Here is a 27,399-nt window from a genome sequence, read left to right as displayed (position 1 = left end):
ATATAGGATTCAAGTGCACATTTCTATGATACATGATCTGTGTATTGCACTGTGTGTCCACCACTCAAATTCAAATAATCTTCCTTTGCCATAGATTTGGCCCCCTCTAGCCTTCATTACTAACACCCGCATTCCCTCAGGTTACTGCTATACTGTTGTCTTTGTCTATAAATTTCCATTTTGAAAACATTCACATGTATCAAGCATCCATGTCAGAATTGTAATTCCACATGGCAACTGTGGTTAGTAATATTATAATAACTATGTATGGGCATGGTGGGTACTTGAAGTATCGAGGGAAACACACTGTGGAATATATGACTGTGTGGCCACTATGCTGTAGCCCTGCAACTAGCACAGAATAATATTGAAGGTAAAGTATAATTTAAAAATTTCAAAATAAAAAATCCAAAATCTCACAACAAGCTTCTAGAATAGAACAGGATGTTATTTTCCCCTATTTTAACACACTTTCTATGTTACAATTTCACATTCTCTCATTATTTTTAAATTAAGTTTAGAGAATGACATAAGATATATGCACCCCTATGTTCATTGTACTCTTATTTATGGTGACCAAGACATGAAAACAACCAAAGTGTCCCTCAGTAAGTGGCTGGATAAAAGAGGTGCGGTGTATACACACAATACTACTCCACCATGAGAAAAGATGAAACCCTGCCATTGCAGAAATGTGGATGGACCATGAGATTCTACTAAGTGAGATAAGTCAGACAGAAAAAGTCAAGGACCATATCATTTCACTCATATGTGGGAAAGAAAACTGAAAGCAACATGTTAACAAGAACGAAAAACAAACAAAATCTCATAGGCACAGACAACAGAATGGTGATTACCCCAGAAGGAAGGGGGGGGGGGTAATAAAGTATAGGGGGGTCATATATATGGTGACAGAAAAAGATATGACTTTGGCTGGTAAACACACAATGCAACATACAGATGTTTCATAAATTCTGTGATTTGAATAATTAGAAATGTTAATTTTCCATGTAAAATAGAATAGCTTATGAACCAAAACTATGAACCCATTAGTTTATTTCTAATGCATTCCATGTTTCTTTTTGTTATTTAAGAAAAAAAAAACACCTGTCAGGCTCTAATGCTAGAAACCAAACACATTCTGTATATTCTGGTTCATTTCCTTAATTTTCTAGCTTAATTTTCTTAATTCAGATTTCTTCCAATGAAAACATGTACATTTAAGATATTAGCGACATTTAGCCCTGGCTGGCATAGCTCAGTGGATTCAGCATGGGCTGGGAATCAAAGTGTCCCAGGTTCGATTCCCAGCCAGAGTACATTCCTGGGTTGCAGGCCAGAACCCCCAGCAACCGCACATGGATGTTTCTCTCTCTCTCCCTCTCTCTCTCTCTCTCTCTCTCTCTCTCTCCCTCTCTCTCTCTCCCCCCTTCCCTCTCTATAAATAAATAAAATCTTTAAAAAAAGATTTTAGCAACATTTAAATATATTGTATAAATTTCAGTTGTTCTAAGAACTCACCTCAGGTCTTTCCCTTAGTCTTTAAAAATCAGTGCTTCTTTCACTGCCAGTGCCTGGGCATACCCCATTTATCTATTGGTGGCCATGGAACATGGAGTAATGTATAGTGATCAGTAGATGTAGAAATAGCTTCATGTGGCCACACTTCCCGTGTGTCCACACAGTATCCCCATCCCCTCAGCCTCTCAGGCAATGGTTGCAGTATCCAACACAGATATCTAGGATATAAAGACACTAAAATAAAACATTAATGTTTACTTCTAAAATTCTTGAACACTCGCACCTGCTGGAAAAATTTCTTCAAAGAAAATCAAAGGTCCTGTGTTCTCATAGCTATGTAAAAACTGGCCAAAATTGTGGAAATATACGTGGCCAAATCCATTATTTGCCAACACAAAAGCCACAGATACTTTAAAACACTGAAAATAGTTACTTGAATGTACTTCTCCTCAGTCGATTGTGGTATGGTAACTAAAAAGTACTTTCCTCTGAGGACTTAGGATAGCATTTATGTCCCTAACCATTAAACTCAGCAGCTAACAAGACAATGCTGGGATTTATCTTCCTCAAATAGCCAATGACTGGGCATTATCCCAGATAGTAGAATTCTTCAGCCTTTCAGTCACTCAAATAGCATATCCCTAAAGACACCTTTTCCCTAATTAAAAGTATGTCTCTTCCCCTCCCCAACTTCATCTCAGAAAAATTAGGACCTTACACAAGTTTCTATAAGCAATGAGAGATATCTATGCCAAGAAAAATATAACAAGGAAATATCTACAGAATCAGACACAGTTGTAGATAGACTTCAGCTTAGGCAGAAAGTTGAGTTTCCAGAAATCTCTCTGGTATTTCTATTAGAAAAATAATTTTTCCACATTTATGGGCAGATCCAGCCTCTCTGGATTTTTATATCATTTATGTTTTGAAGAAAAGGGAATGGAAGGTTATTATGGATTAGCTTACCAGAATATTTGCAACAAATTCACATGAAGTAATGACAGTTTTCTCTCCTAGAACAATCCTTAGAGAAAAATAATTGGGTCTTGCCAAGAAAGATAATGCACAGACAAATATATGAAAACCGTGTACTTTGAAAAGAAAAAAATAAAATAAAGGTAACCAGAATTTATGTGTTTCATTGTAGAATATCTTTAGGTAAGGCAAACATTATTTAAGCCCAAATGAAGGAAGAACCAGTCTTGAGTCAGTTTATCAGCCATATCCTTAGAAAAGGAGGTCCTTACTGCCAGGGATGTCCAACCTGCCACCCACTGGCCACATGTGGCCCAGGATGGCTATGAATGCAGTCCAGCACAAAAACATAAATTTACTTAAAACCTTTCTTTTTTTGCTCATAAGTTTCCATTCGTGTTCATGTATTTAATGTATGCCTCAAGACAATTCCTATTCTTCAAGTGTGGCCCAGAGATGCCAAAAATTTGGATGCCCCTACTAGGTGTTAGAGGTTCCAAGCTCAGAGGCAGACAAGTGTGGGCTTGGGGGATTTATTGATGTTGATATTTCAACTATTGTATGGACAAGTAATCACAGTTGTGTAGTTCTGAAGGCCTGAATCCATTTCAGCTGAATCATAATAACTTCTAGTCCATTAATTCTGTTCTTTATTTTTAACCTACTATCAAATGGGTAACTTTCTACAAGAAAGGAATTACTTTCCAACAAGAGCCTGCCTCTACATCAAGTCTGTGATGGCTTCCACTGTAATTTCCCTAGAATGGTTTACTATGGCTTCACTGAGCATCTCCACATCCACATATATTGTCATAAGGGCCTTAGATAAGGAGGCACTAAATACCAGTCTGCACTAGCTGAAGATTTTAATTATGTGCTAAGCCCACCAAAAGTTGGTGCTTTCCAGATTGACAAAGAAATGGATGAAATCTACCAACCCCAAATGTTATACACGTTACTTCTAAGATTTAAAGGGTACATCTAAGCACTGTTCTTCTCTTCAGGTTAAGTGGCAACACATGGAGAAGTTGTTTTTGATTTAGAAGAACTTTCTGATATGATAAGATTACTCTGGACTAAATTAGGAGTCAGAACTGGTGAAAAAATACATGCATGGGTTCAATTCTCCACATTCCTTCCAGCTGAATGCAAAGAACTACTAATGCTTTCCCTTTATCTAAGTGACAGATGTTAGCTGGATATGACCATGATTACAATAGCCCAGAAGCTGAATTTATGTGCTGCAATAAACAATACACTGCAAACATTAACTGATACAGATGTTGCCTCAAAATATGCAATAATCCATAGTAATTCTCTATGAGCCATATCTATTGTCGTGTTCAGAAAGGAAATTTAGGTATGAACATACACTAAATAAGTAAAGCCATTACATTGATAACATCATAAGAGTTTCTTAAAGGAAGAAGCTTGGGAGGATGTGGGAGCTATGGTAAACATTATTAGTCAACTATGATGGTTCAATCTAGCCAAAATACTAAGCCTACACCAATCTGGCAAATATATGGGAATAACATGGTCCATGAACATTAGAGAATTCTACAAATCCTACCTAATCCATTACTATCTCTATCACATCCTGGTATATAACAAGAAAGAAAGAAGCCTGACTCCAGGAGATTCAAATGGGAAATTATTCATGCAATGCCATTGGAACCCCATAATGCTAGTGCTCAGATGTTTTCAGAAGGGTCTACTATATGAATATTTGAAGCCTAGAGACTTTGGCAGAAGCCTAATCCCAACATCTTATTTTGAAAACTTCAATTGGAGACTCAGTAATTCCCTGATGCAGGGATCACATGCAGCTCATTAGAAAGAAAACTACTGGAGGTCATTGGATTTCCATAGAGACACATTTTAATAGCATCAAAAGTGCTCTTTATGTCATAGGTGATGTCAGAAGTTCATACCCAAGAGCATGAAGAGGCATAATAAAAGCTCTGTAGTGAAATGGAAACAGTTTATACAGAAATGTGTTATGGGAGAACATAATAAAGAAAAGATTTTTAAAAATCAATAAAATAGACACAAAGAAAAGTGAGACAGCCAAAAGTTGTTACCTATAGAGAAAAGAGAAAAGAACCAAATTATTAATATCAGAAATAAAAGCAGATGAACATCATACAGATCACTCATACGAGGTAAACGGGGCCAAAAACATGGCAACAAAGGACTGGAATTTAACCCTGATTGTAGTGTCTCAGTGGGTTGGCCAACAATCCCACAAAATGAAAGTTCACCAATTCTATTCTCAGTGAGAGGACATGCCTGGGTTGTGGACAAGGTCCCTGGCTGGGAGGTATGGGAGGCAACTGGTCAGTGTTGCCCTCCCTCTCTTTCTTTCAGCTTTCACTTCTCTCTAAAAATAAATAAATAAAATCTATATTTAAAATAAGAAGATTTACCCTGGCTGGCATACCTCAGGGGATTGAGTGTGAGCTGCAAACCAGGCATCGCAGATTCAATTCCCAGTCAGGGCACATGCCTAGATTGCAGGCATGGCCCCTAGCAACCGCACATTGATGTTTCTGTCTCTCTCTCTCTCTTTTTCCCTCCCTTCCCTCATATTTAAATAAATTTTTTAAAAATAAGAAGATTTGACTTTGGATAGTGAGCACACAGAGCAATAAACAGAACAAGTATCATAGAAATATACACTTGAAACTTATATAATCTATTGTGCAAAGCTATGCCTATAATCTTGATTTTAAAAAAAGAAAAGAAAATGTGAAAAAATAAAATAAAATTAGGATCCTCAAAATCAACCCATTCTGTGTAAAGGAGACTGGAACTATTTCCACCATTATTTCAGGAAAGCATGAAGGGCACTTATAAACTACTGTGGATAATGGATTAAAAATAAAATCTTCCATGTGAAGCCAAACACAAAATTAACAAAAGACTAAAAACTATACTTGAACAACAATTAAAAACAAATTAACAAACAAAAAAACCACAAATAACACCTTGATTATCTGCTGTTAAAAAATAAAATTAACAAATAGAAATAAAATTAAACAAATAAGCATTATAATTTTGAAAAATGTTAAGTCAGTGAATCTGATAACTTAGATGAAATGAATAAACTACAAGGAAAACACAACCTGCTGAAATAACTCAAAGAAATCAATAAGCTAAGTACTCCTCTATCTCCTAAGAAATGAACCATCCTTTTCTGTAGACATGATTATGTTATAGGAAACACTAAGGAACCTTCAGAGATGACTAGAAATGGTAAGTGAATTTAGCAAGTTTGTAAAATTCAAGGTCTAAAAAGTTATTCAATTACACTTCTATACATTAGAATCAACAACAATTGGAAACTAAAAAAAATTTAAGCACCTTTTACAATAGCATCTGAAAATATAAATACTTAGGAAAAGATAAGGAAGATCCCTGTCTAAAAACTACAAATCTTCTAAGAATTAAGTTTTTGAACACCTAAATAAATGGATATATCATGTTCAGGAATTAGAAAATTCAAAATTGTTAGGATGTTATTCACTTCAAAATGATCTATACAGTCAACTCAATCAGAATAAAACTGAGAGCATTCTGATTTGCAGATGTGAACAACTGTATTTCCACAAAACAAATACAGTCTCTCATCCCACATGCTGTTCTACAAAGTCACTTTGCACACCCTCATAAATAGCACTGCTGTGAATATAGAAATACAAAAAGATGCTCAATATCACTGGCCATCAGAGGTGCAAATTAAAACCACAGTGAGATACCACCTCACACCTGTCAGAATGGCCATCATTAATAAATCAACAAACAAGTGCTGGGGAGGCTTTGGAGAAAAGGGAACCCAAGTCCACTGTTGGTGGGAATGCAGACTGGTATAGCCACTGCGGAAAACAGTATGGAATATCCTTAAAACCTAAAAACAGAACTGCCTTTTCTTATTGTTGTTCTGTTTTGACCCAGAAGAATAGAAGGAACTCCTACCCTTCCTGACAGCCTGGATGGAACTGGAGAATATTATGCTAAGTGATATAAGCAAGGCAGTGAAAGAAAACTACCATATGATCTCACCTATAAGAAGAACACAATGAAAAAAATACACTAGCAACCAAAATAGAACCAGAGGCATGGAAACATGGAACAGACTAAAAGTGACCAGAGGACAGGTGGGAGGGGGATAAGGGTGGAAAGAAGGGGAAGGTACTAGTAAGGAACATGTATGAATGCCCCATGGACATGTACAACACAGTAGGGAATGACTGTGGCACCAGGGGGAGGTGAGTGGACTGGGCAGAGGAAGGCAAAATATATAAAATTCATCCAACTAATACAATAACAATAATGTATTTTAATGGATATTCAGGTCCTTTATTTCTAACCAGGTTATTTGGGAGATTTTTGATATTGAGTTATAGAAGTTCCTCATCTAATTTGGATATTAACCTTTTGTGAAATATGTGATTTGCAAATGTTTTCTCCCATTCTGTGGGGTGCCTTTTCCTTTGGTTGCTTGTTTCTTATGATGTGCCATGCAGTCTGCATTTAGCACTATAGACCCTGGACTTCCACTTGATGTAGGCTGGGATGAGATCTTAACTGGCCTGACAGCTTCTGCTGCCTCCCTCTGGGAGCCCTGAGATGCCATTTAAGAAGTCTGACAATGTCAGTGAAGAGACTTTCTCTATATACCCTTTACCTCCATGAAAAAAAAAAAAGAAGGACCCAGAACAGCCTAATATCCCAGCCACCCCTGCTAGGCAACATTCATATGAACAAAGTCATCTTGGACACTCCTTAAATGCCCAGCAATCATCTGGAAACTTGAAAGTGACCTCACTCAACTCAAAAAGAATCATTCACTCAGGTTTTCCCTGAACCAACAGAAGGAGGATGAGGAGAACCAGAAAACACCCCTAACATTGAACCTTTTAGGTGTATAAAATTCATCATACTAAATGGAAAATTTTTAATTATTAAGGGAATGAATCATAAAATAAATTATTTTACCTCTTTGAAAAATAAACTAAGGTATTTCCTCATAAAATAAATTCTATATGGGTTAAAAAATTTTTGAAACCCATTTTAAAAAAATAACCTGTTATAATTGATAAAACCTTTCAATAAGAAAATGGAACTTTCCAAGAGTGATGTGATAGGAGAAATCAAAAACTGAAAGAATATAAAAATATAACATATTTCTGTAAGAACACCCATAATTATAACATAAATAACATAAGGGAAATATTTGTAGCAAATATCAAGGAAGAACGAAAATTTGCAGCAAATATGCACATATATTTAATCTAGAAAGAGTTCATCAAAACTCATGAGTAAAATTCTCATTCCAATTGATTGAGAATTCAAGAATAAATGTGACAAAGTTAATACAGTGGATTCTATGACCCCACTATTGTGCAAAGAACAGAGAGCACAAAGACAGTGAGGTAGCTTTCCCTGACTTCACCAAGACCATTCAATGCAGACAATTAACCAAGATTTTATCTTATCACATGAAGTAACTATACAAGTTGAAATTTAAGTAAATGCCTATCTTCATCGTTTTGAGCTGCCATAACAGAATACCATAGACTGGGGGTAGACAACAAACAGTTACTTCTCACACTTCTAGAAACTGAGAAGACCAAGTCAAGGTGCTGGCAGCTGCAGTGTCTGGGGACAAACTGCTTCCTAGTTCACACACAGCCATCTTCCCTGGGTCTTCACCTGGTATGAAGAACAAGAGAGATCTTTGGAGTCTCTGTGATAAGGACATGGATCTTACTCATAAGTACTCCACATTCATGACCAAGTCACTTCCCAAAGACACCACCTCCAGATACAACCACATTAAAAAAAGATTTACTTCTTACCTCTGCCTCAGGGGTGGAGGGACAGTGAATGGGGACTCTGAGCCCAATAGTCCATAGACAATACATATCACTCAGTAGGCATTTCATTCAGTGTTCAAGAAAAAACAAGTAAGGGTGCAGCTTCAGCAACAATAACAAAGCTTATTGCCAGTGTCTAACAACAGAATGTGTCTCTGACACCATCTGTATTGTATGGATCCAGGTAAACTTAAAACAGCCCCACCTGTGTGCAGAGCTCTCTCTGGGTGTCAACTCTATAGAGAAGCTATCACATTTAAGCCTCAATTTGTGAAGTCTGTGAATTATCAGACCCTAAGAACAGAACTATTTAATTAGATAGAGCAGCTAGTATACTACTGAAATCATAAACTTCCATAACATTTACTGATACTCTTGGGAGAAGATGGCATTGAGGTAGGTGGGAGCAAAGCCCAGTTCTCCCTGTGCCCAGCTGGAACACTTCTAGTACCTGGCCAATCTTCAGAGGAACACAGGAAACAGCCAGTGGAATCCCAGCTTATATAAAGTTTGGAGGCAAAAAATTGCAGAGCACATTGAAAAACAGATGGTGAGGAGATTACTCTGTGATAGTAAATTCCTGGAATCTGGCCTGAACCAAGGTTGCTGTGGCCTCTGGCCTGGCACCTGCCACGGATACTGGAAGGAAAGTTAGAGCACCAACTCCCTCCCCTACCACAGCAGGGAGGGCAGCCTGGCTCCAAGAGGGACCTGGATGCTGGAAGGCGCTGGGGGGAATAGTGATGAAGTGGCAGACACACAGAAGCAATATACACTCTGAGACTGTACCCAAGCACCAGAGAAATTGGGGTCGTGGGCTACACCTGGAGAAGCAAAGTGTGGGGCCATGTGGGACCCTGACTCAGATAGTCTTCACACTGGCTGGAAAGCAGGGCTATGTAGAAAGCTGGGTGATTGTTAACAGCTACTTTGTAAGGAACTCTCAGCAGTGGCTGGGTCACAGCAAGGGAGATTTCAGCTCCTGGAACCCAAAGAATGACAGCAAAGCTGGGTGGAAACAGGCACCCAGCATGTCTCCAGCTCCATGCCCAAGACTGACTTACGTTGTGCACCTAAAGACTGAGGGGCTGATTTGAGCCTGCAGCTCACAGAGGACCTGGGTCAGCAGAGGCCAGAAAACTCTAAATATTGCAAACCTGACCTGGTCCCATCCACTCAAAACCACTGAAAGGAAGACAAGCAAAGCCCAACACCCCATTTCCTGTGTCATCTAAGAACCCCAGCAGAACTCACAGAACATGTTTAAAGTCATCAGAAGGCTTATTCCTTTTTTCTTCTTTTTGAATCTTCTCTTTTTTTCCTTTCTTTTTTCTTCCCACACATCAGACAATAAGACGTGGTCTTATGGAGGATCCAGAGACATATTGAAAGGGGGAGGGCAAGGCTAACACACAAAACTGAAACTGAGACAAATATCACTTCACTATCCCATGGAGCTGGCATTTTATTTTTTATGTGCATTATAATTATCTTTTGGTTATTTTTACCACTTTTCTTTATTAGTATTTTTTATTTCTCTTCCCTACGTTTAGTTTCCTTATTTTCTGTCTGTTTAATTGCATTGTTTAACTGTTTTTCCTTATTCTCTTCTTATTGTCTCCCTAACTATCTCTATAATTTTCCTTGTTTTACTTCACCCGTATTACAATAGAACACAACTCCTGATTGGGTGCATTCTATTTAGATTACCAAAATTATATATTTCTTGTCAATTTTGTTGTTCTAGTATCATTGTACATAATTGTTGTTCCATACAATGGTACATACTACACAGCAACTCTCCCTGATCTTAGCCCACTTCACTTCAATCCTGAGCATTATTATTACTGTAGTTAACTCGACTCCCTACTCTCTCTCTCACACTATGACTACTTTCTATCCTTTACTCTCAATATATCACATCATCTAAACCTGCTCTGTTTTCTGAATTCAGTTCACAATCATACTACCCTCAAACAAGAGTCCTATCTTTTTTTCACCTTTTGTAAAAAGTGGCTAGTTGGGTGAAATATCACAGCTCATGCTATACATATCCAAAGAATCTTCTATGTCTTCTCTACTTGCTGGTACTTTAAACCACATAAAATACACTCCTTCTGTCTTAATCTATATTGCCTACTCCCTGCCACTGATCACATACAAGAATATGTGGGAGCTGTGAACATCAGTATACCTGCTGGTGGAGAGAAACTACCAACAAAAAAAACACCAAAAGGCAAAAACCAAAGTACAACAAAAAAGCCCACACAAAGAGAAGAAAGGGCAAACCTAGAGCATCCAGAAAAGGAGATCAAAGAGACCACACCATTGAACCGCATCAAATTCCTACCTACATCCTACAAGTCCATCATACAAAGACAGCTAGCAAAATGAAACATAAAAAGCGCAGAAAAAAAAAGTCACCTAAAATGGGGAGACAAAAACACTCCCAACTAAAAGAGCTAAACAAAAGGGAGGTAACCAAACTATCAGATATAGAATTAAAAATAATGGTTATAAATATGTTCAAATGACTCACAGACAACTATAAGGCACTGAGTGAGAACTATATCAGCATGAAAAATGAAATACAAATTATAAGCAAAAACCAGGAAGAAACAAACCATAACATGTCACAAATAAAAAACACATTAGAAGGACTTGCAAGCAGGCTGCATGAAACAGAGGATCAAATCAGTGACCTGGAAGACAACAACAACAACAACAAAACACCCAGATAGACCAAGAAAAGATAAAGAGACTCAGAAAGAATGAAGAAGTGGTAAGGAAACTTCAGGGCAACATGAAATGGAATAATAGCCATATAACACAGATACTAGAAGAAGAATAAGAGCAAGGCATAAAAAAACCTATTTGAAAAAGTAATGATGGAAAACTTCCCTAATCTGATGAGAGAAAAAGTCACACAAATCCAGGAAACACATAGAGTTCCAATCAAGAGGAACCCCAACAGGCCCACCACAAGACACAACATATATAAAATGGCAAAATTCCAACACAAAGAGAGTATCTTAAAGGCAGCAAGGGAGAAACAGGAAGTCACATATGAGGGAGCCCAGATAAGGCTGGCAGCTGACTTCTCAATGGAAACACTCCAAGCCCAAAGAGAATGGCAAGAAATATTCCAAGTTATGAAAACCAGAGGCCTGAAACCAAGACTATTTTACCCAGCAAGGCTCTCAATTAACATGGGAGGCCAAATAAGGAGCTTCCCAGAAACAAAATAAGTCTAAAAGCATACATCTCCACCAAACCAGCACCGCAAGAGATGCTAAAGGGACTGCTTTAAGAAAATAAAGGAAAAGAGAGAGAGAGAGAGAGATGCACACACGTATGGAAAAATGGCATGAATAAGAATATATCAATAATAACCTTCAAAATAAATGGATTAAATGTTCTGGTCAAAAGACATAGAATAGTTGAATGGATGAGAAACCATGACCCACACATATGCTGCCTACAACAGACCCACCTCAGGATAAAAGACGTACACAGAAAGAATGTAAAAGGCTGGGGGGAAAATTTCCAAACAAATGGAGAGGGAAAAAACGCCTAAGTAGAAATTCTAATATCAGAGAAAATACAATAAAAAAGGCTATAAAAAGAAATCCAGTAGGTCACCTCAAAATACTCATGGGAAGAATCCATCAGGAAGACATAAACATTGTAAATATATATACACCCAACATAGGGGAACTCAAATACATAAACAAAGTCTTGGAGGACTTCAAGAAACATATTGACAACAACACAATCATAGTAGGAGATTCCAATACCCAACTGTCAAAAATAGATAGATCTTCCAAACAAAATATCAACAAAGATATTGCAGCATTCAGCAATGTCCTAGATCAAATGAACTTAAATGATATATAGAGAGAGACATTTATCCCAAAGAAGCAAAATACACATTCTTTTCAAAAGCACATTGAACATTTTCAAAGATAGACTACATGATAGGACACATAACAAGCCTCTACAAATTCAAGAAAATTGAAATCATATCAAGCATATTCTCTGAACACAAGGGACTGAAACTACAAACCAAACACAAGGGACTGAAACTAGAAACCAAACTCAAGTAAAAAATTAAAAAACACAGTCATGGAGAATAAATAGCATGTTAATAATGAATGGGTCAAGAATGAGATCAAGGAAGAAATCAGAAAGTTTCAGGAAACAATTAAAATGAACTAACAACAACCCAAAACTTGTGGGACACAACAAAGGCAGTCCTGAGAAGGAAGTTCATAGTGGTACAAGCCCACCTAAAAAACATAGAAATATTTCAAATAAACAACCTACCTTATGCCTACAAGAACTCGAGGAACAACAAAAAACACAACCCAGTGTAAGTAGAAGGAACAAAATAACCAAGATCAGAGCAGAATTAAATGACAAAGAAACTATCAGCACAATTCTAAGGATCTATAAACCCAGTATCTGGTTCTTGATAAGATAAACATAATTTTTGAGCCTTTCAGTAGACTCATCACAGAAAACAGAGAGAGGACACAAATAAACACAATCAGAAATGAAAGGGGACAGATTTCAACTTTGTGAAACACAGAAACACAAAGGATCATAAGAAATTACTATGAAGAACTATATGCCAGAAAATTTGAAAACCTAGGCAAAATGCACAAATTTCTAGAAAAATATAATCTTCTAAAACTCAATGAAGAGCAGAAAGCCTGAACTGATCAATGACACCTGATGAAATTGAAGCAGTAATCAAAAAACCTCAACCCACAAAACCCCTGGACTGGACAGTTTCCCAAGAAAATTCTACAAAGTATTTAAGGGAGAGCAAACCCCTATCAATTACAAACTATTCCAAAAATCCAAGAAGTTACAAGACTCCCAAACTCTTTTTATGAAGACAGCATCATCCTAATCTCAAAATCATATAAAGACACAACAAAGAAAACTTCAAGCCAATAAGACTGATGAACATACATGCTAACATCCTCAACAAAATATCAGCAAACTGCATCCAGCAATACATTCAGAAGATAAAACACCATGATCAAGTGGTTTTCATCCAGGGATGCAACAATGGTACAATATTCACAAAACAATATATGTAATACATCACATAAACAAAAGCAAAGACAAAAATCATATGGTCATATCAAGAGATGGACAAAAAGCATTTGATAAGGTTCAGCACCCATTTATGATAAAAACACTCAGCCAAGTGGGAATTGAGAGAACATTCCTCAACATAATAAAGGCCATATATGAGAGACCTACAGCCAACATCATACTCAATGGGCAAAAACTAAAAACTTTCCCACTAAGATCAGGAACAAGACAAGATGGTCCACTTTCACCACTTCTATTCAACATACTATTAGACATCTTAGCCACAGCAATCACACAAGAAAATAAAAGGCATCCAAATTAGAAAGGAGGAAGCAAATCTGTCTTCTTTGCAAATGACATGATAGTATACGTAGAAAATCCTATAGACTCCACCAAAAAACTCTTTGACCTAATAAATGAATTTAAAAAAACAGCAGGATACAAATACAAGATTCAGAAATCAAACTCACTTTTGTACACCAACAATTAAACAGCAGAAACAGAAATCAGAAAAAAAATCCCATTACATATAGCAACAAGAAAAATAAAACACGTAGGAATAAACCTAACCAAGGAGGTAAAAGACTGTACTCACAAAACTACACAACACTGAAGAAACAAATTAAGAAAGACACAAACAAATGTAAATATATACCATGTTCATGGATCAGAACAATTAACATCATCAAAATGTCCGTATTACCCAAAGAAATTTATAGATTCAACTCAATACCTATTAAAGTACCAATGACATAGCTCACAGATATAGAATAAACACTTTAAAAATTTCTGTGGAACTATAAAACACCCCAAACAGCTTCAGCCATTTATGAAAGAAGAGTAAAGTGGGAGGGATCACAATCCTGATATTAAACCTCATGACAAGGCCACTGTAATTGAAACAGCCTGGTACTGGCATAAGAACAGACACATAGATTAATGAAAAGAATGAAAAGCCTAGAAATGAACCCAAGTCTCTATTGTAAATTAATGTTCAACAAAGGGGGCTTAGAACAGGTGTATGTACCAGTTCCCCTAACTAGATCATCTCAGTGACCTATCCTCAACTTCACTGACTTTCTTCTACTTGCTCAGATCTACTGTTGAGCCACTTTAGTGGATTCCTTGTTTCAATTATTACCTACAATTTATTGTGTTCTTTTTCATGATTTTCATCTCTTTATTCATATAAATCACCTACTGTTGGGACATTGTTTTATAGTTTTTCCCTTCAGTTTTTTAGACATGATTTCCTTTAGTTCTTTCAATATTTTTAAATAACTACAGTCTATGCCACTGATCTTACAAGTTTCCCCATTACTCAGAAGCATTCGACATGATAAAATTATTAACTGTAATGGTGAAGTCTCTTATGACAGTGCCACTTGAAACAAAAGACAGCACAAAACAATGTTGGTTTCTTACCTGAATGATATGGTATATACATCAGCCATGCCTATACTTTTATCAGGTCATCTCTCCTATAGTCAGAACAGACAAAAGTTACTGAATCAAATGTGGAGCTCAGGTTGACCTTCATCATTCTTACACCTATTACATATGATGACCTGCCTAAGGTATTTTTGATTCAGTTACTTGGAAGTTTGAGCTTGCTATGTTTGAAAGCCCTGGTGCCCACAGAAGAATATTTGTACCAATGAACACAGTCATTGTTGCATGAGGTTTTCAAAGGAAAATATCTGTTGTTATATTGGTCTCCCCAGGCTGATGAAACAGGAAGATCCCTGTACTAAGTTGAGTGCTTGATTCTAATTAATAACAGAAAATTGGGTTGCCATACACAAATGAAGGCATGAAATACAATGTCTCCTTCTACTCTCATGCCCAGTAAACAGCAATGAGAAAGAGGGGGAAAACAACAAATCATAACCATTATAGATTTGACTGCTGTGGCAATGCAGGTTTGAAATGCCCAACTGGATAATATTCTCTGACTAGCCAAGAAATTGGCAGAAAGGGAAAGGAATACAAAATTAGTGGTTGAGAACTTATGGTTGTTAACTTTCATCACATGACAATCTGTGGAAGCTTAGAGAAAAGTGGATGTATTGTTTTATGTAACCATTTCTTTGTCTCCTTACCTTTCCCGCCTAAGCCACTTCATATGAACACCATTGGTGCTTCATATTTCAATTAGATTTCACTTGGAGTATGTCTGAGCTGAAATCCATTGATGAGATGGAAGTTCAAGGGACTTTTTATGTTTCCTGTGCTGGGGACAGAATTTTAACTCTCCATCCAAAGTAATAACTGAATAGTGGAAGTCAACAGGGTTTGGGCTACATTTGCTCCTGTAGACCCAACTCTAATATTTTCCACCTCATTCTGGGCCCTGAGAAACTGACCACCAAAATGGTCATCAGCCAAGCTAATTCACCCTTTAGCTGTTGCTTAAGCTCAGCCAATGGAAGGAAATAACAGGAGATCAGACAGGGAAGAGACATCAAGGTATTCATTCATCTGCTACTTTCCTTCATGAGCCAATTTGGAAATGGCTGTCTCTCTACTCAAGGCACAGCTCCTACCAAAAGACCTTCCCTTTATTGTTACAGTTATTCCCACATTGAAAAAAAATCTATTCCATTTTCTCCTTCATAACTGGGGTAGTAATGACGTCCCACTGTTGCTAATCCCAGGTACATCACCATTTTTTAAAATTCTTTTTTTAAACATGTTTATTGTTGTCCAAGTACAGTTTTCTCCCATTTCCACTCACCACACCCCACTACGACAGCACTCCTCACCTCTAGCCCCTGTTTACACCCCTCCTTGTTATTGTCCCTGTGTCCTTTATCATTCTTTCTGCTAACCCTTCACCCTTTCCCCTTATAATCCCATCCCCTCTCCCATCTGGTCTTTAATCTTGTAAACTCTTTGTAAATAGTTTCCAGTTGTTCCTTTGAAGAGTGATATCTGTTTCTTGGAGGACACTTGAGATGATAATTTTTAATGAACACATTTTTATAGAGAAATAACCATAGGCATCCCTATTAAAGCTACAAATAAGTCCAGGTTTCCTCTAATCACAGTTATTATATCATTTTACCCTCTGCTAAGTAATATAAAATGAGAAATATGATATAAAATATTATAAAGATATTGTAAAGAAAAGTCATTGATATCACTACTGCTCAGTAATATTCCAAAAGGTAATTGAATGTTAAATACGTAAATAAATACTGAGATTTCTCATGTCCTAGAAAGAATGATTCAATGTAATCAAGATATCAATTCTTTTCCAAGTTAATTAGACATTTAATATACTGTTCATAAAAATCCTGGTACGTTTCTAAGACCTCTGAAATTTTTCTAATAATTATGTGGAACACAGTTGTTGGAAATGGAAACCATTGTTTTTAATAAGACTATTGTGTAGTATGCCTCTTAACAGATATCAAAAGTTGCTTACATGGCCCAGAATAATGTAGTACTGTCTTAGGCATAATAAACCAATCAAAAGAAAAGAGTCTAGAAATAGGTACACAGGTATTTGGACTTTCTAATCATGTTTACTTATTGTAAACATGACATGTCAGATTAGGAAAGGAGGTTGCACTTCTGAAAAATGTGTTGAAAAACTTGGTTTCATCACAACAGAGAGCCCTTTGTAAAGTAGATTTAAATTCTTTACACACATACACACACACAAACGCACACATATACACACAAGCAGCAGTGTAACTGATAATATATCTTTAGGAGAAAACTGTAACCATCCATAAAAGTGAGCATATAAACAGCCAACTTAACACAAAGTAATTTCTTTCTGGATGTCCATAACAGCACAGAGTAGAACATTAGCTACATGGGTTGATAGCATGTGATGTATTTAGACATGGAATAATACACAGTGGGGAACTGGTGGGACTACAGACATGAGCAACATCATGATTAAATCTTCGAAATTCAACATTTTGAGTAAAAGATTCAGAAAACTTTGCGTTAGGTAGCATAATTTTAATAAATGTAAAGAATATAAAACTGTAAGCTATAATTTAAAGATTCATACATATGCAGTTAAACTATTTTTAACTAGGATTAATTAAAACTTCAACATTGGAATTATCTCTGGACAAAGGAACAGAATGGGATACACAGGTAATTTCAATATTGACTGTATTCTGGGTATAATTTACATAAATTATGGTATGCATGAAAAAATACATAATGAAATTTTTAAGTAACAAAAGTTCTATTTTTTCTAGTTGGAAAAAAACTTACAAAACATAGATGATGTTCCTATAATAAAGTGAAAGCAATTCCATCTTTTTTCTACTTTGTGGTGTTCTAGAAGGGCTAGGCTACATGCTGAAAAAAGAAATTTTAAGATAGGTTTGAAAACCAAAATTTTGTTTATATAAAAGCAAACCATTATTAAGTCTATACTTTAAAGTATTCCAGTTGAATGCTACTTTTAGGGAACACATTGCTCTGCAAAATAATACATTTTTTCACAGAGTCTTCAGTGTCATGAAGACAAAATAAGCTTCATCTACTCTGAAAAATGGCAAAAATACACATAATAACTGGTAAGGAAAAGCATGAAAATATGTATACAACTTGGATTAGTATGGCATTCTACATTCCAATCAAGAGCTAGAATCTGTTTTCATTGTCAACCATCCCACTTTGGGTCATCTCAACCTCTGAATATATCTGACATCCCATCTAACAATACAGTTCCATGATTATGCATTTAACCAAATATGATATCATCTCCCATCTAAACATCCTGAACTTCAAATGCACAGACATCAAAATGAGAAACAGAAGTAACCTTGAAGACAAAATGCTTGTCACCTGAACAAATCTGTTGTATGCATACAACAATAACATTAAAATGTTGAAATAAAGTGAAAACTGATGGTAACCAGATGGGAGAGGGCAGAGGGATGCTGGGGAAAATAGAGAAAGGGCCATCAAGGAATATGTATGAAGGACACATGGACAAAGCTGAAGGGGGTAAGTTCAAGGGTGGGAGCTGGAGATCAGAGGGGAAGGAAAGTATGGTGGGATGAAAATGGAGACAACTGTACTTGAACTACAATAAAAAATAAATAAAACCATTGCTTTAACCTTAGAAATTTGTTCTAAACTTTAGCAAATTGATTTCTCATTATTTGGGGTAAAAGCAAATTTCAAAGGTAGCTTGTTTTCACTTTCAAAGTAAAAAAATACTCTACTAAAGCCCCATTTTAATATAAACCATGGAGAACAAATTAACAGTGAACACAGTTGAAGAAGATGGGGGTTACATGGGAAAAGCAGAAGAGGCAAGCCAAGAAACAACAATAAGAGACTCATGGACAATGTGGAAGGCATTGACTGTCAAGGTGGGAGTTGGTGGTATAGGGCAGGGGAGAGCAATGGGGAAAATATCAGGACAACTGTAACTGAACCATAAAAAATGTTACAAGGTGAACTTAGTTTATTTTTCCTAATAATAAGAAAAATACATGTGCCTTTTTATTCACCCTTCAGAATTTCTGTATTAGATTGAGTCTAACCTCAAAGGATAATTTCTTCTACTTTTTGATACCTTTGTATGAATAAAGAAAAGCACCCCAAGAGAACTCATTGCATTGAGTAAGTTATCTGTTATTAAAATGCACTGTCTCTTTGTTGCTTCAGAATTAGTAACAAGTACATTCAGTGTTAATGACACATTGTCATTCTGTCCATAGCTAACTTCTTCCACCAGAGTTTTTTCATAGCATTTGTCATTTCTGCATTTCTCAAAGTGTATATTAGAGGATTCAACATGGGAGTGATAACAGTATAAGCCACACTTATGAATTTATCAACAGGGAAGTTAGAAACAGGTCTCACATACATAAAAATGCAGGGAACAAAAAACAGAACCACCACCATGATGTGGGAACCACAGGTTGACAGAGCTTTGCGCCTGCCTTCCAGACTGTGAGTTTTAAGGGAACTTAGGATGACTCCATAGGATATTAGTAAACAAATAAAGATGACCACACAGATTGCTCCACCATTGGCAACCATAGAGAGGCCTAAGATGTAAGTGTCAGTGCAGGCAAGTTCTAATAGTGGGTACATGTCACAAATGAAGTGGTCAATGATATTAGGGCCACAAAAGGGGAGGTTGTACACAAAGAGTAGTTGGACCACAGAATGCACAAAACCTCCAGCCCAGGACACCACCAACAGCAGGATGCAAACCTGTCTATTCATGATGGGTATATAGTGCAGTGGCTTACAGATGGCCACATAGCGATCATAGGCCATGGCCAACAGAAGGAACACCTCAGCACCTCCAAAAAGGTGATCAAAAAATAGCTGTCCCATGCAAGCTGAGAAGGAAATTGTCTTTTGGCCACAATGTAAGTCTATGATCAATTTGGGTGAAATGGCAGTGGAAATCGCTGCATCCATGAGTGACAGATAGATAAGAAAGAAGTACATGGGGGAGTCCAGGGAGGGGCTGGCAAGAACAGTCACCACAATGAGCAGGTTGCCCACCATTGTCACAATGTAAGTGAGTAAAAATATGACAAATAATGCTTTTTGGCCCCCAGGATCCTGAGTGAGGCCCAGGAGGACAAATTCTGTCACATTGTTACTATATCCCATTTAGTCTTCTCTAAAGCCTGTTTCTGGAATGAGAGCTCAGGAGAAGGAACCTGTAATGAAATCATAAACACATTCAAAATACATCCATAATAACATGGAGTACATATTCATCATTGTATCTTCTACAAGGGTTTACACACAATAAATGTTTGGTGAAGAGCTATGTGTTCTTCTTAATATTATATTGTACCTTCCCTTGACAATTCTGTTTCTCCTCAGATGATTTTTTTAGGATACAAGCCAGAGGTTCTCCCACTAAATCTTAGTGGATTGTCCACAGAAAAAAGTATCAAAGGCCCCACAGCCAGTTGTGTCTTTAATAGAGCTTTATTTAAACTGCCAGTCCTGGGCACACAAGTCAGCAATGACGAACTCTCTGCTGCTGGCAAAAAAATCTCAAAAAATTGGCAGGAAATCAGTCCTCTCAATTGGTAGTATATGTGGTGAGGACCTTTATGATATAATTGATGTAGCACCAAAAATCATGTCTGTTTTGGAATAACTGACTTAATGCTATGATAACTTGCTGTTAGGTATTCAGTCCTTTATGTCTCAAAGAATGTTCAGTCTTCATGGATCTCTCATTAAATTTCCACAGACTGGAATTTATCAAACGATGACATTATTAGCACATTGTACCCTAAAGCAATGAATCAATTAAACTCTGTGCCAGCAATTTTTCTGTTTTATTTTCCTATTACTTTTTAAGAAGTTGTAATTCTCCCCAGGTAATCTTTGTCTATCCTACAACCCTTAACACAGAGACACTATTTAGAGTTGCATGAAATATTTTTGAATTTCACTGACTCATGACTGTCATGAACTCTTATATTACCAGTGGGTATTATTTATTTCAAAACACTTGGGGTGACCAGGTATTGAGGAAGAACACAAGCCCTGAAAGGAGAGGTAGAAGACAATGAGACATGGTTATATTTATAATTCTTCCAAGGTACTGAGAGTGCTCAGAAATGGAGCTACGGTGCCCTGGTTCCAAAAATCAGCATACTCAAGGAAAAAGCCCAATGTCAGTGTAAGAAGGCATGGAACTGAGTCATTACTAAATGTAATTGCATCTCTGCCTCAGCTTGCTCTTTGGAAGATAAAGGGCTGGAAGTAGACAATCTCAGAAACCTTGTCCCATCTTACCTTCCATGGCACTCCTTGTGCAACCCTATTTTACATTCTATTCTACTGGCTTTTTCATATTTTTATAATAAAATGGAAATGTCCAAGCCTATAACTATTCCTTAAAACATGCTACCCAGTGGTAAATGGGATTTTATCATTACAGAGACCAAATACTGATTACAAGTTATTCTATTCAGTGTATACTTATTTAATACTTAAAACACCCTTTTGGGGAGATTGGAGCACAGTGATGAATCACATGGCCTCCGGAAACGCATTGCCTGTGTTGAAATCCAGACTTCACCACTTTCTACTATGTGACCTTGGGCAATTTAATAAACCTTTCTGTGCCTCAGTTTCATCCTCTTCACAATGAGGACACCAATAGAGCCTGCCTCTTGTTCTGTTGTTTCATTACAAGTAAATAGAATACAAACCTAGAATACTTCCTGGCACCCAGTAAAGGATCAATAAATGATAGCTATCATTAATGTTCTTCAATGCTTCACTATCAACATTGTATCACAAAGAAGCATCTGGGTCTTTGCCAACGTGGTTAGAATTATAGACATAGGCCAAGGATAAAAAGATATTATAATTTATGAACCCCTATTTAGGCATAGTATAACATTGTACATCTCAGGAATCATCTATTTGATTACACATGAGTAGTAGTAGTCACCTGTGATAGAATGTATTTGACTAAAACCAAGCAGAATGTCAGGGGAAAAATTGGGATGCATACATCATAAGAACAATTTGATAGCATAAAATGAAAGGAAAAAAAGGATCAAATGAGGAAGGAGAAATTATATTCAACAAATAAATATCCAGAAGTAATAACAATAATCACCTGATAGTTATGTGAGATCAGTAATCTTTTCAAACATCTTATTCCAAAAAATTTTGTTTCTTGAGGAATTGTTAGAAGCCTGATCCACTAAGACTTCCAGGGTTTCCTCGAGAGGCATCTTACAATGCCATAAAAAATAAACACAAGGCACAGAGTAATAAAAAAAGGCAAACAAAATTTTTTTGAAAATTCATTCCTTGATTCCCCTACATCTGATGGTGAAAGACAAAATTAAAGAGAGAAGCATTGCACAACCATAGAAACAGACTGAAATTTTTTGCTTCTTTGTTGCAGAAGAAAATTACAAAATCACTGAAGTTCAAAGATACACAAGCTGATTCCATTCCCATAGATTTGGAGGGAGTGGGAGGGAGGATGTGCTGAAAGGTTGAGCCTTCTTTAGAAGCCAGCTGTGAGGACCATTCTACATGCCTCATTCACATTGCTGCTTCCAGTTTATTCAGAAGCTCTAACATTGTTGAAGTTGTAGGCTGATAAAGGCACACCTACTGAAGAGCATGAGGGTATAAGATAGTCTATACCCAATTCTCTTTCTCTCACTCCTTATTTTATGCAGGACTACCTAGTGCCCTACTCTTATTATTCAGCAATGTTAGATTTCTCAAGATTAAATCTCCTACTAGTGAGTTAATTATTTAGATATAAAAACTGGGTATATAATCTATTCTCTCTTGTTTAAGTCATCAAAGATCCAATAATATAAAAACTCACAGGTGATATTATTGGAATGTAACTTAAAGCACTAAGTTAACACTTCTCTATTTAAAAAGAAAACATTATTTAACATGCTTTCTTAAGAGTATGGCTTTTTAAAAAGATAAATTAAAATTCCATAGTAACAAAAATACCCTCTAAAGTACTTTAAAATTACAGTTTCATTATCCCATTAAGTGATAATAAACAAGGCACTTCCCATAACACAGATAGTTTTCAATATGTACCAATATGGGTTGCTGTGCTAAATTTTATTAAATTTATTGGGATGACATTAGTTAGTAAGCTCATATAGGATTCAAGTGTACATTTTGATGATACATGATCTGTATATTGCACTGTGTGTCCACCACTCAAATTCAAATAATCTTCCTTTGCCATAGATTTGGCCCCCTCTACCCTTCATTACTAACACCTACATTCACTCAGGTTACCGCTATACTGTTGTCTTTGTCTATAAATTTCCATTTTGAAAACATTCACACATATCAACCTTCCATATCAGAACCATAATCCCACCTGGAAAGTGTGGTTAGTAATACTATAATAACTATGTATCAGGCAGGGTGGGTACTGTAAGTATCGAGGGAAACACATCTAGAGTATATAACTGTGTGGCCACTATGCTGTAGCCCTGCAACTAGTACAGAATAATATTGAAGGTAAGGTATAATTTAAATATTTCAAAATAATAAATCCAAAATCTCATAACAAGCTTCTAGAATAGAATAGGACATTATTTCCCCCTATTTTAACACACTTGCTATGTTACAATTTCAAATTCTCTTATTATTTTTAAATTAAGTTTGGAGAATGACATAAGACATATGCACCCCTATGTTCATTGTACTCTTGTTCATGGTGACTAAAGCATGAAAAAAAAAACAAAGCATCCCTCAGGAGGGGGCTGGATAAAAGAGGTATAGAACATACACACAATACTACTCTGCCATGAGAAAAGATGAAACCCTGCCATTGCAACAATGTGGATGGACGTCAAGATTCTACTAAGTAAAATAAGTCAGAAGAAAAAGTCAAGGGCCATATCATTCCACTCATATGTAGGAAAGAAAACTGAAAGCAACACATTAACAAGAAAGAAAAACAAACAAAAACTCATAGGCACAGACAGCAGTATGATGATTACCCCAGAGGGAAGAGGGGAAGGTAATAAAGCATAAAGGGGGTCATATATATGGTGACAGGAAAAGATCTGACATTGGCTGGTAAACACACAAGCAATATACACAAGATGTTCCATAAATTCTGTGATTGAAAGGTCTTAGAATAATTAGAAATGTTAATTTTCCATGTAAAATAGAATAGCTCATGAACCAAAACTATGAACCCATTAGTTTATTTCTAATGCATTCCATGTTCCTCTTTGTTATTTAAAAAAAAAAAAAAAAACCTGTCAAGCTCTAAATCTTCTAGAAACCAAACACATTTTGTATATTCTGGCTCATTTCCTTATTTTGCCAGCTTAATTTTCTTAATTCAGATTTCTTCTAATGAAAATATGTACATTTAAGATATTAGCAACATTTAAAAATACTGTATAAATTTCAGTTGTTCTAAGAACTCACCTCAGGTCTTTCCCTTAGTCTTTAAAAATCAGTGCTTCTTTCACTGCCAGTGACTGGGCATACCCCATTTATCTATTGGTGGCCATGGAACACAGAGCAATGTATAGTGATCAGTAGATGTAGAAATAGCTTCATGGGTTCCCACTTCCCATGTGTCCACACAGTCTCCCCATACCCTCAGTCTCTCAGGCTAGGGTTGCAGTATCTGACACAGATATCTCGGATATAAAGACACTAAAATAAAACATAAATGTTTACTTCTAAAATTCCTTACACTTTCACCTCCTGGGAAAATTTTCTCAAAGAAAATCAAAGGTCCTATGTTCTCATAGCTATGTAAAAACTGGCCGAATTTTTGGAAATTGACTTGGCCAAATCCATTATTTGCCAACACAAAAACCACAGATATTTTAAAACACTGAGAGTAGTTACTTGAATGTACTTCTCCTCAGCCGATTGTGGTATGGTAACTAAAAAGTACTTTCCTCTGAGGACTTAGGATAGCATTCATGTCTCTGACCATTAAATTCAGCAGCTAACAAGACAATGCTGGGATTTATCTTCCTCAAATAGCCAATGACTGGGCGTTCTCCCAGGTAGTAGAATTCTCCAGCCTTTCAGTCACTCAAACAGCATATCCCTAAAGACACCTTTTCCCTAATTAAAAGTATGTCTCTTCCTCTCCCCAACTTCATCCCAGGAAAATTGGGACCTTACACAAGTTTCTACAAGCAATGAGAGATATCTATGTCAAGGAAAATACAACAAGGAAATATCTAAAGAATCAGACACAGTTGAAGATAGACTTTAGCTTAGGCAGAAAGTTGAGTTTCCAGAAATCTCTCTGGTATTTCTATTAGAAAAATAATTCTTGCACATTTATAGGCATACCCAGCCTCTCTGGCTTTTTATATCATTTCTGTTTTAAAGAAAACAAAATGTAAGGTCATTGTAGATTAGTTTATTAGAATATTTGGAACAAATTCAAATCAAGTAATGACAGTTTTCTCCCCTAGAATGATCCTTAGAGAAAAAATATTTGGGTCCTTCCAAGAAAAAATAAAAAACAGATAAATACATGAAAACCTGTGTTTTGAAAAGAAAAAAATTAAATAAAGTGAATAAAAATTTATGGGTTTCATTTTCGGAAATATTTAGGTAAGGCAAACATTATTTAAACCCAAATGAAGGGAGAACCAGTCTTGGGTCCCTTTATCAGCCATATCCCTGCCAGAGGTGTCCAACCCATTGTCCAAGGGCCACGAGGAGTCCTGGATCACTTGAATACAGCCCCACACAAAATCATAAATTTACTTAAAACCTTTTTTTGCTTGTCAGTTTGCATTTGTGTATGTGTATTTAGTGTATGGCCCAAGACAATTCTACCTCTTCAAGTGTGGCCCAGAGATGCCAAAAGTTTGGATGTGCTGCTAGGTGTTACAGGCCCAGAGCTCAGAGACAGAGAAATGGGGACTTGGGAGATTTATTGAAGTTGATGTTTCAACTACTGAAAGGACAAGTAATCACAGCTGTGGAGTTCTGAAGGCCTGAATCCATCTCAGCTGAATCATAATGATTCTAGTCCAGTCTAGATTCCAGTCTAGTCTAATAACTCAGTCCTTTGTTTTCAGTCTAGTAGGAAGTGAGTAACTTTCTATAAGACAGAAATTATTTTACACAAGGGCATGCCTCCACATCATGTCTGTGATGGTTTCCCCTGTACTTTCCCTAGGATGGTTTATTATGGGCTCCACTGAGCTTCTGCACATCCACATATATTGTCAAAAGGGCCTTAGATAAGAAAGCATTAAATACTTACCTGAACCAGCTGAAGATTTTAATTATGTGCTAAGCCCACCAAAAGTTGGTGCTTTCCAGATTTAAAAAAATGGATGAAATCTACCAACCCCAAATGTTATACACATTACTTCTAAGATTTAAAGGGTACATTGAAGCACTGTTCTTCTCCTCAGGGTCAGTGGCAAAATATGGAGAAGATATCCTTAATTTAGAAGAACTATCTGATATGATAAAGTTACTCTGGACTAAATTAGGACTCAGAACTGGAGAACAAATACATGCATAGGTTCAATTCTCCACTTTCCTTCCAGCTTAATGCAGCAAACTGCTAATGCTTTCTATTCATCTGAATGATAGATATTTGCCAGATCCAACCATGATTACAATAGCCCAGAAGCTGAATTTACATGCTCCAAGAATAACAGTACACTGCAAATAATAACTCATACAGATTTTGCCTCAACATATGCAATGATCCATAGTAATTCTCTATAAGCCATATCTATTGTCATGTTTGGAAAGGAAATTTAGATATGAGCATACTCTAAATAAGTCAAGCTATTACATTGATAACATCATAAGAATTTCTTAAAGGAAGAAGCTTGGGATGATGTGGGAGCTATGGTAAACATTTTAGTTAACTATGACAGTTCAATCTAGCCAAAATACCAGGCCTACTCCAATCTGGCAAATATATGGGAATAACATGGTCCATGACCATTAGAGAACTCTACAAATCCTACCTAATCCATTACTATTTCTCTCACATCCTAGTATATAACAAGAAAGAAAGAACCCTAACTCCAGGGGATTTAAATGGGATATTATTCATGCAATGCCATTGGAACCCCATAATTCTAGTGCTCAGATGTTTTCAGAAGGACCCACTATATGAATATTTGATACCTAGAGATTTTGGCAGAAGCCTAATCCCAACATCCTGTTTTCAAAACTTGAATTGGAGATTCAGTAATTCCCTAATTAATTAATTAATTAATTAAGATGCTCAAAGAACTCACAAACAACTACAAAGCACTGAGTGAGAACTGCATCTGCATGAAAAAGGAAATAGAAACTATAAACAAAAACCAGGAAGAAATGAACAATAAAATCTCATCAATGAAAGACACATTAGAAGGGATTACAAGCAGGCTGGATGAAGTAGAGGCTAGAATCAGTGAGCTGAATG

General features: G+C 36.5%; 2 protein-coding genes across 9 annotated transcripts in view; both read right to left on the bottom strand.

The window, feature by feature from the left end:
• The window catches only part of LOC114500110 (olfactory receptor 4A5-like), a 133,826-nt gene that overhangs the window by 26,109 nt on the left and 80,318 nt on the right, over positions 1-27,399 (bottom strand). The window contains exon 1 of one of the 8 annotated variants that reach the window (XM_036029418.1): positions 1,805-1,865. The exons of 4 other annotated variants lie outside the window; for them this stretch is intronic. The gene's annotated coding sequence lies outside the window, so the exon portion shown is untranslated. Of the gene's footprint in view, positions 1-1,521; positions 1,573-1,804; positions 1,866-27,399 lie in introns of those variants that run through there. 3 more of the 8 variants (XM_036029419.1, XM_036029416.1, XM_036029420.1) reach the window with 3 other exon arrangements.
• On the bottom strand, positions 18,792-20,152 carry LOC114500166 (olfactory receptor 4A5-like). Its single transcript, XM_028516778.2, has one exon. It carries the CDS (start codon positions 20,103-20,105, stop codon positions 19,164-19,166), a length of 942 nt encoding a protein of 313 aa, XP_028372579.1. The 5' UTR covers positions 20,106-20,152; the 3' UTR covers positions 18,792-19,163.

This window comes from Phyllostomus discolor, chromosome 6 (genome assembly GCF_004126475.2).
Source record: "Phyllostomus discolor isolate MPI-MPIP mPhyDis1 chromosome 6, mPhyDis1.pri.v3, whole genome shotgun sequence".
In the NCBI taxonomy this organism is placed as follows: Eukaryota; Metazoa; Chordata; class Mammalia; order Chiroptera; family Phyllostomidae; genus Phyllostomus; species Phyllostomus discolor.
This window is presented reverse-complemented; position numbering and strand designations above follow the sequence as displayed.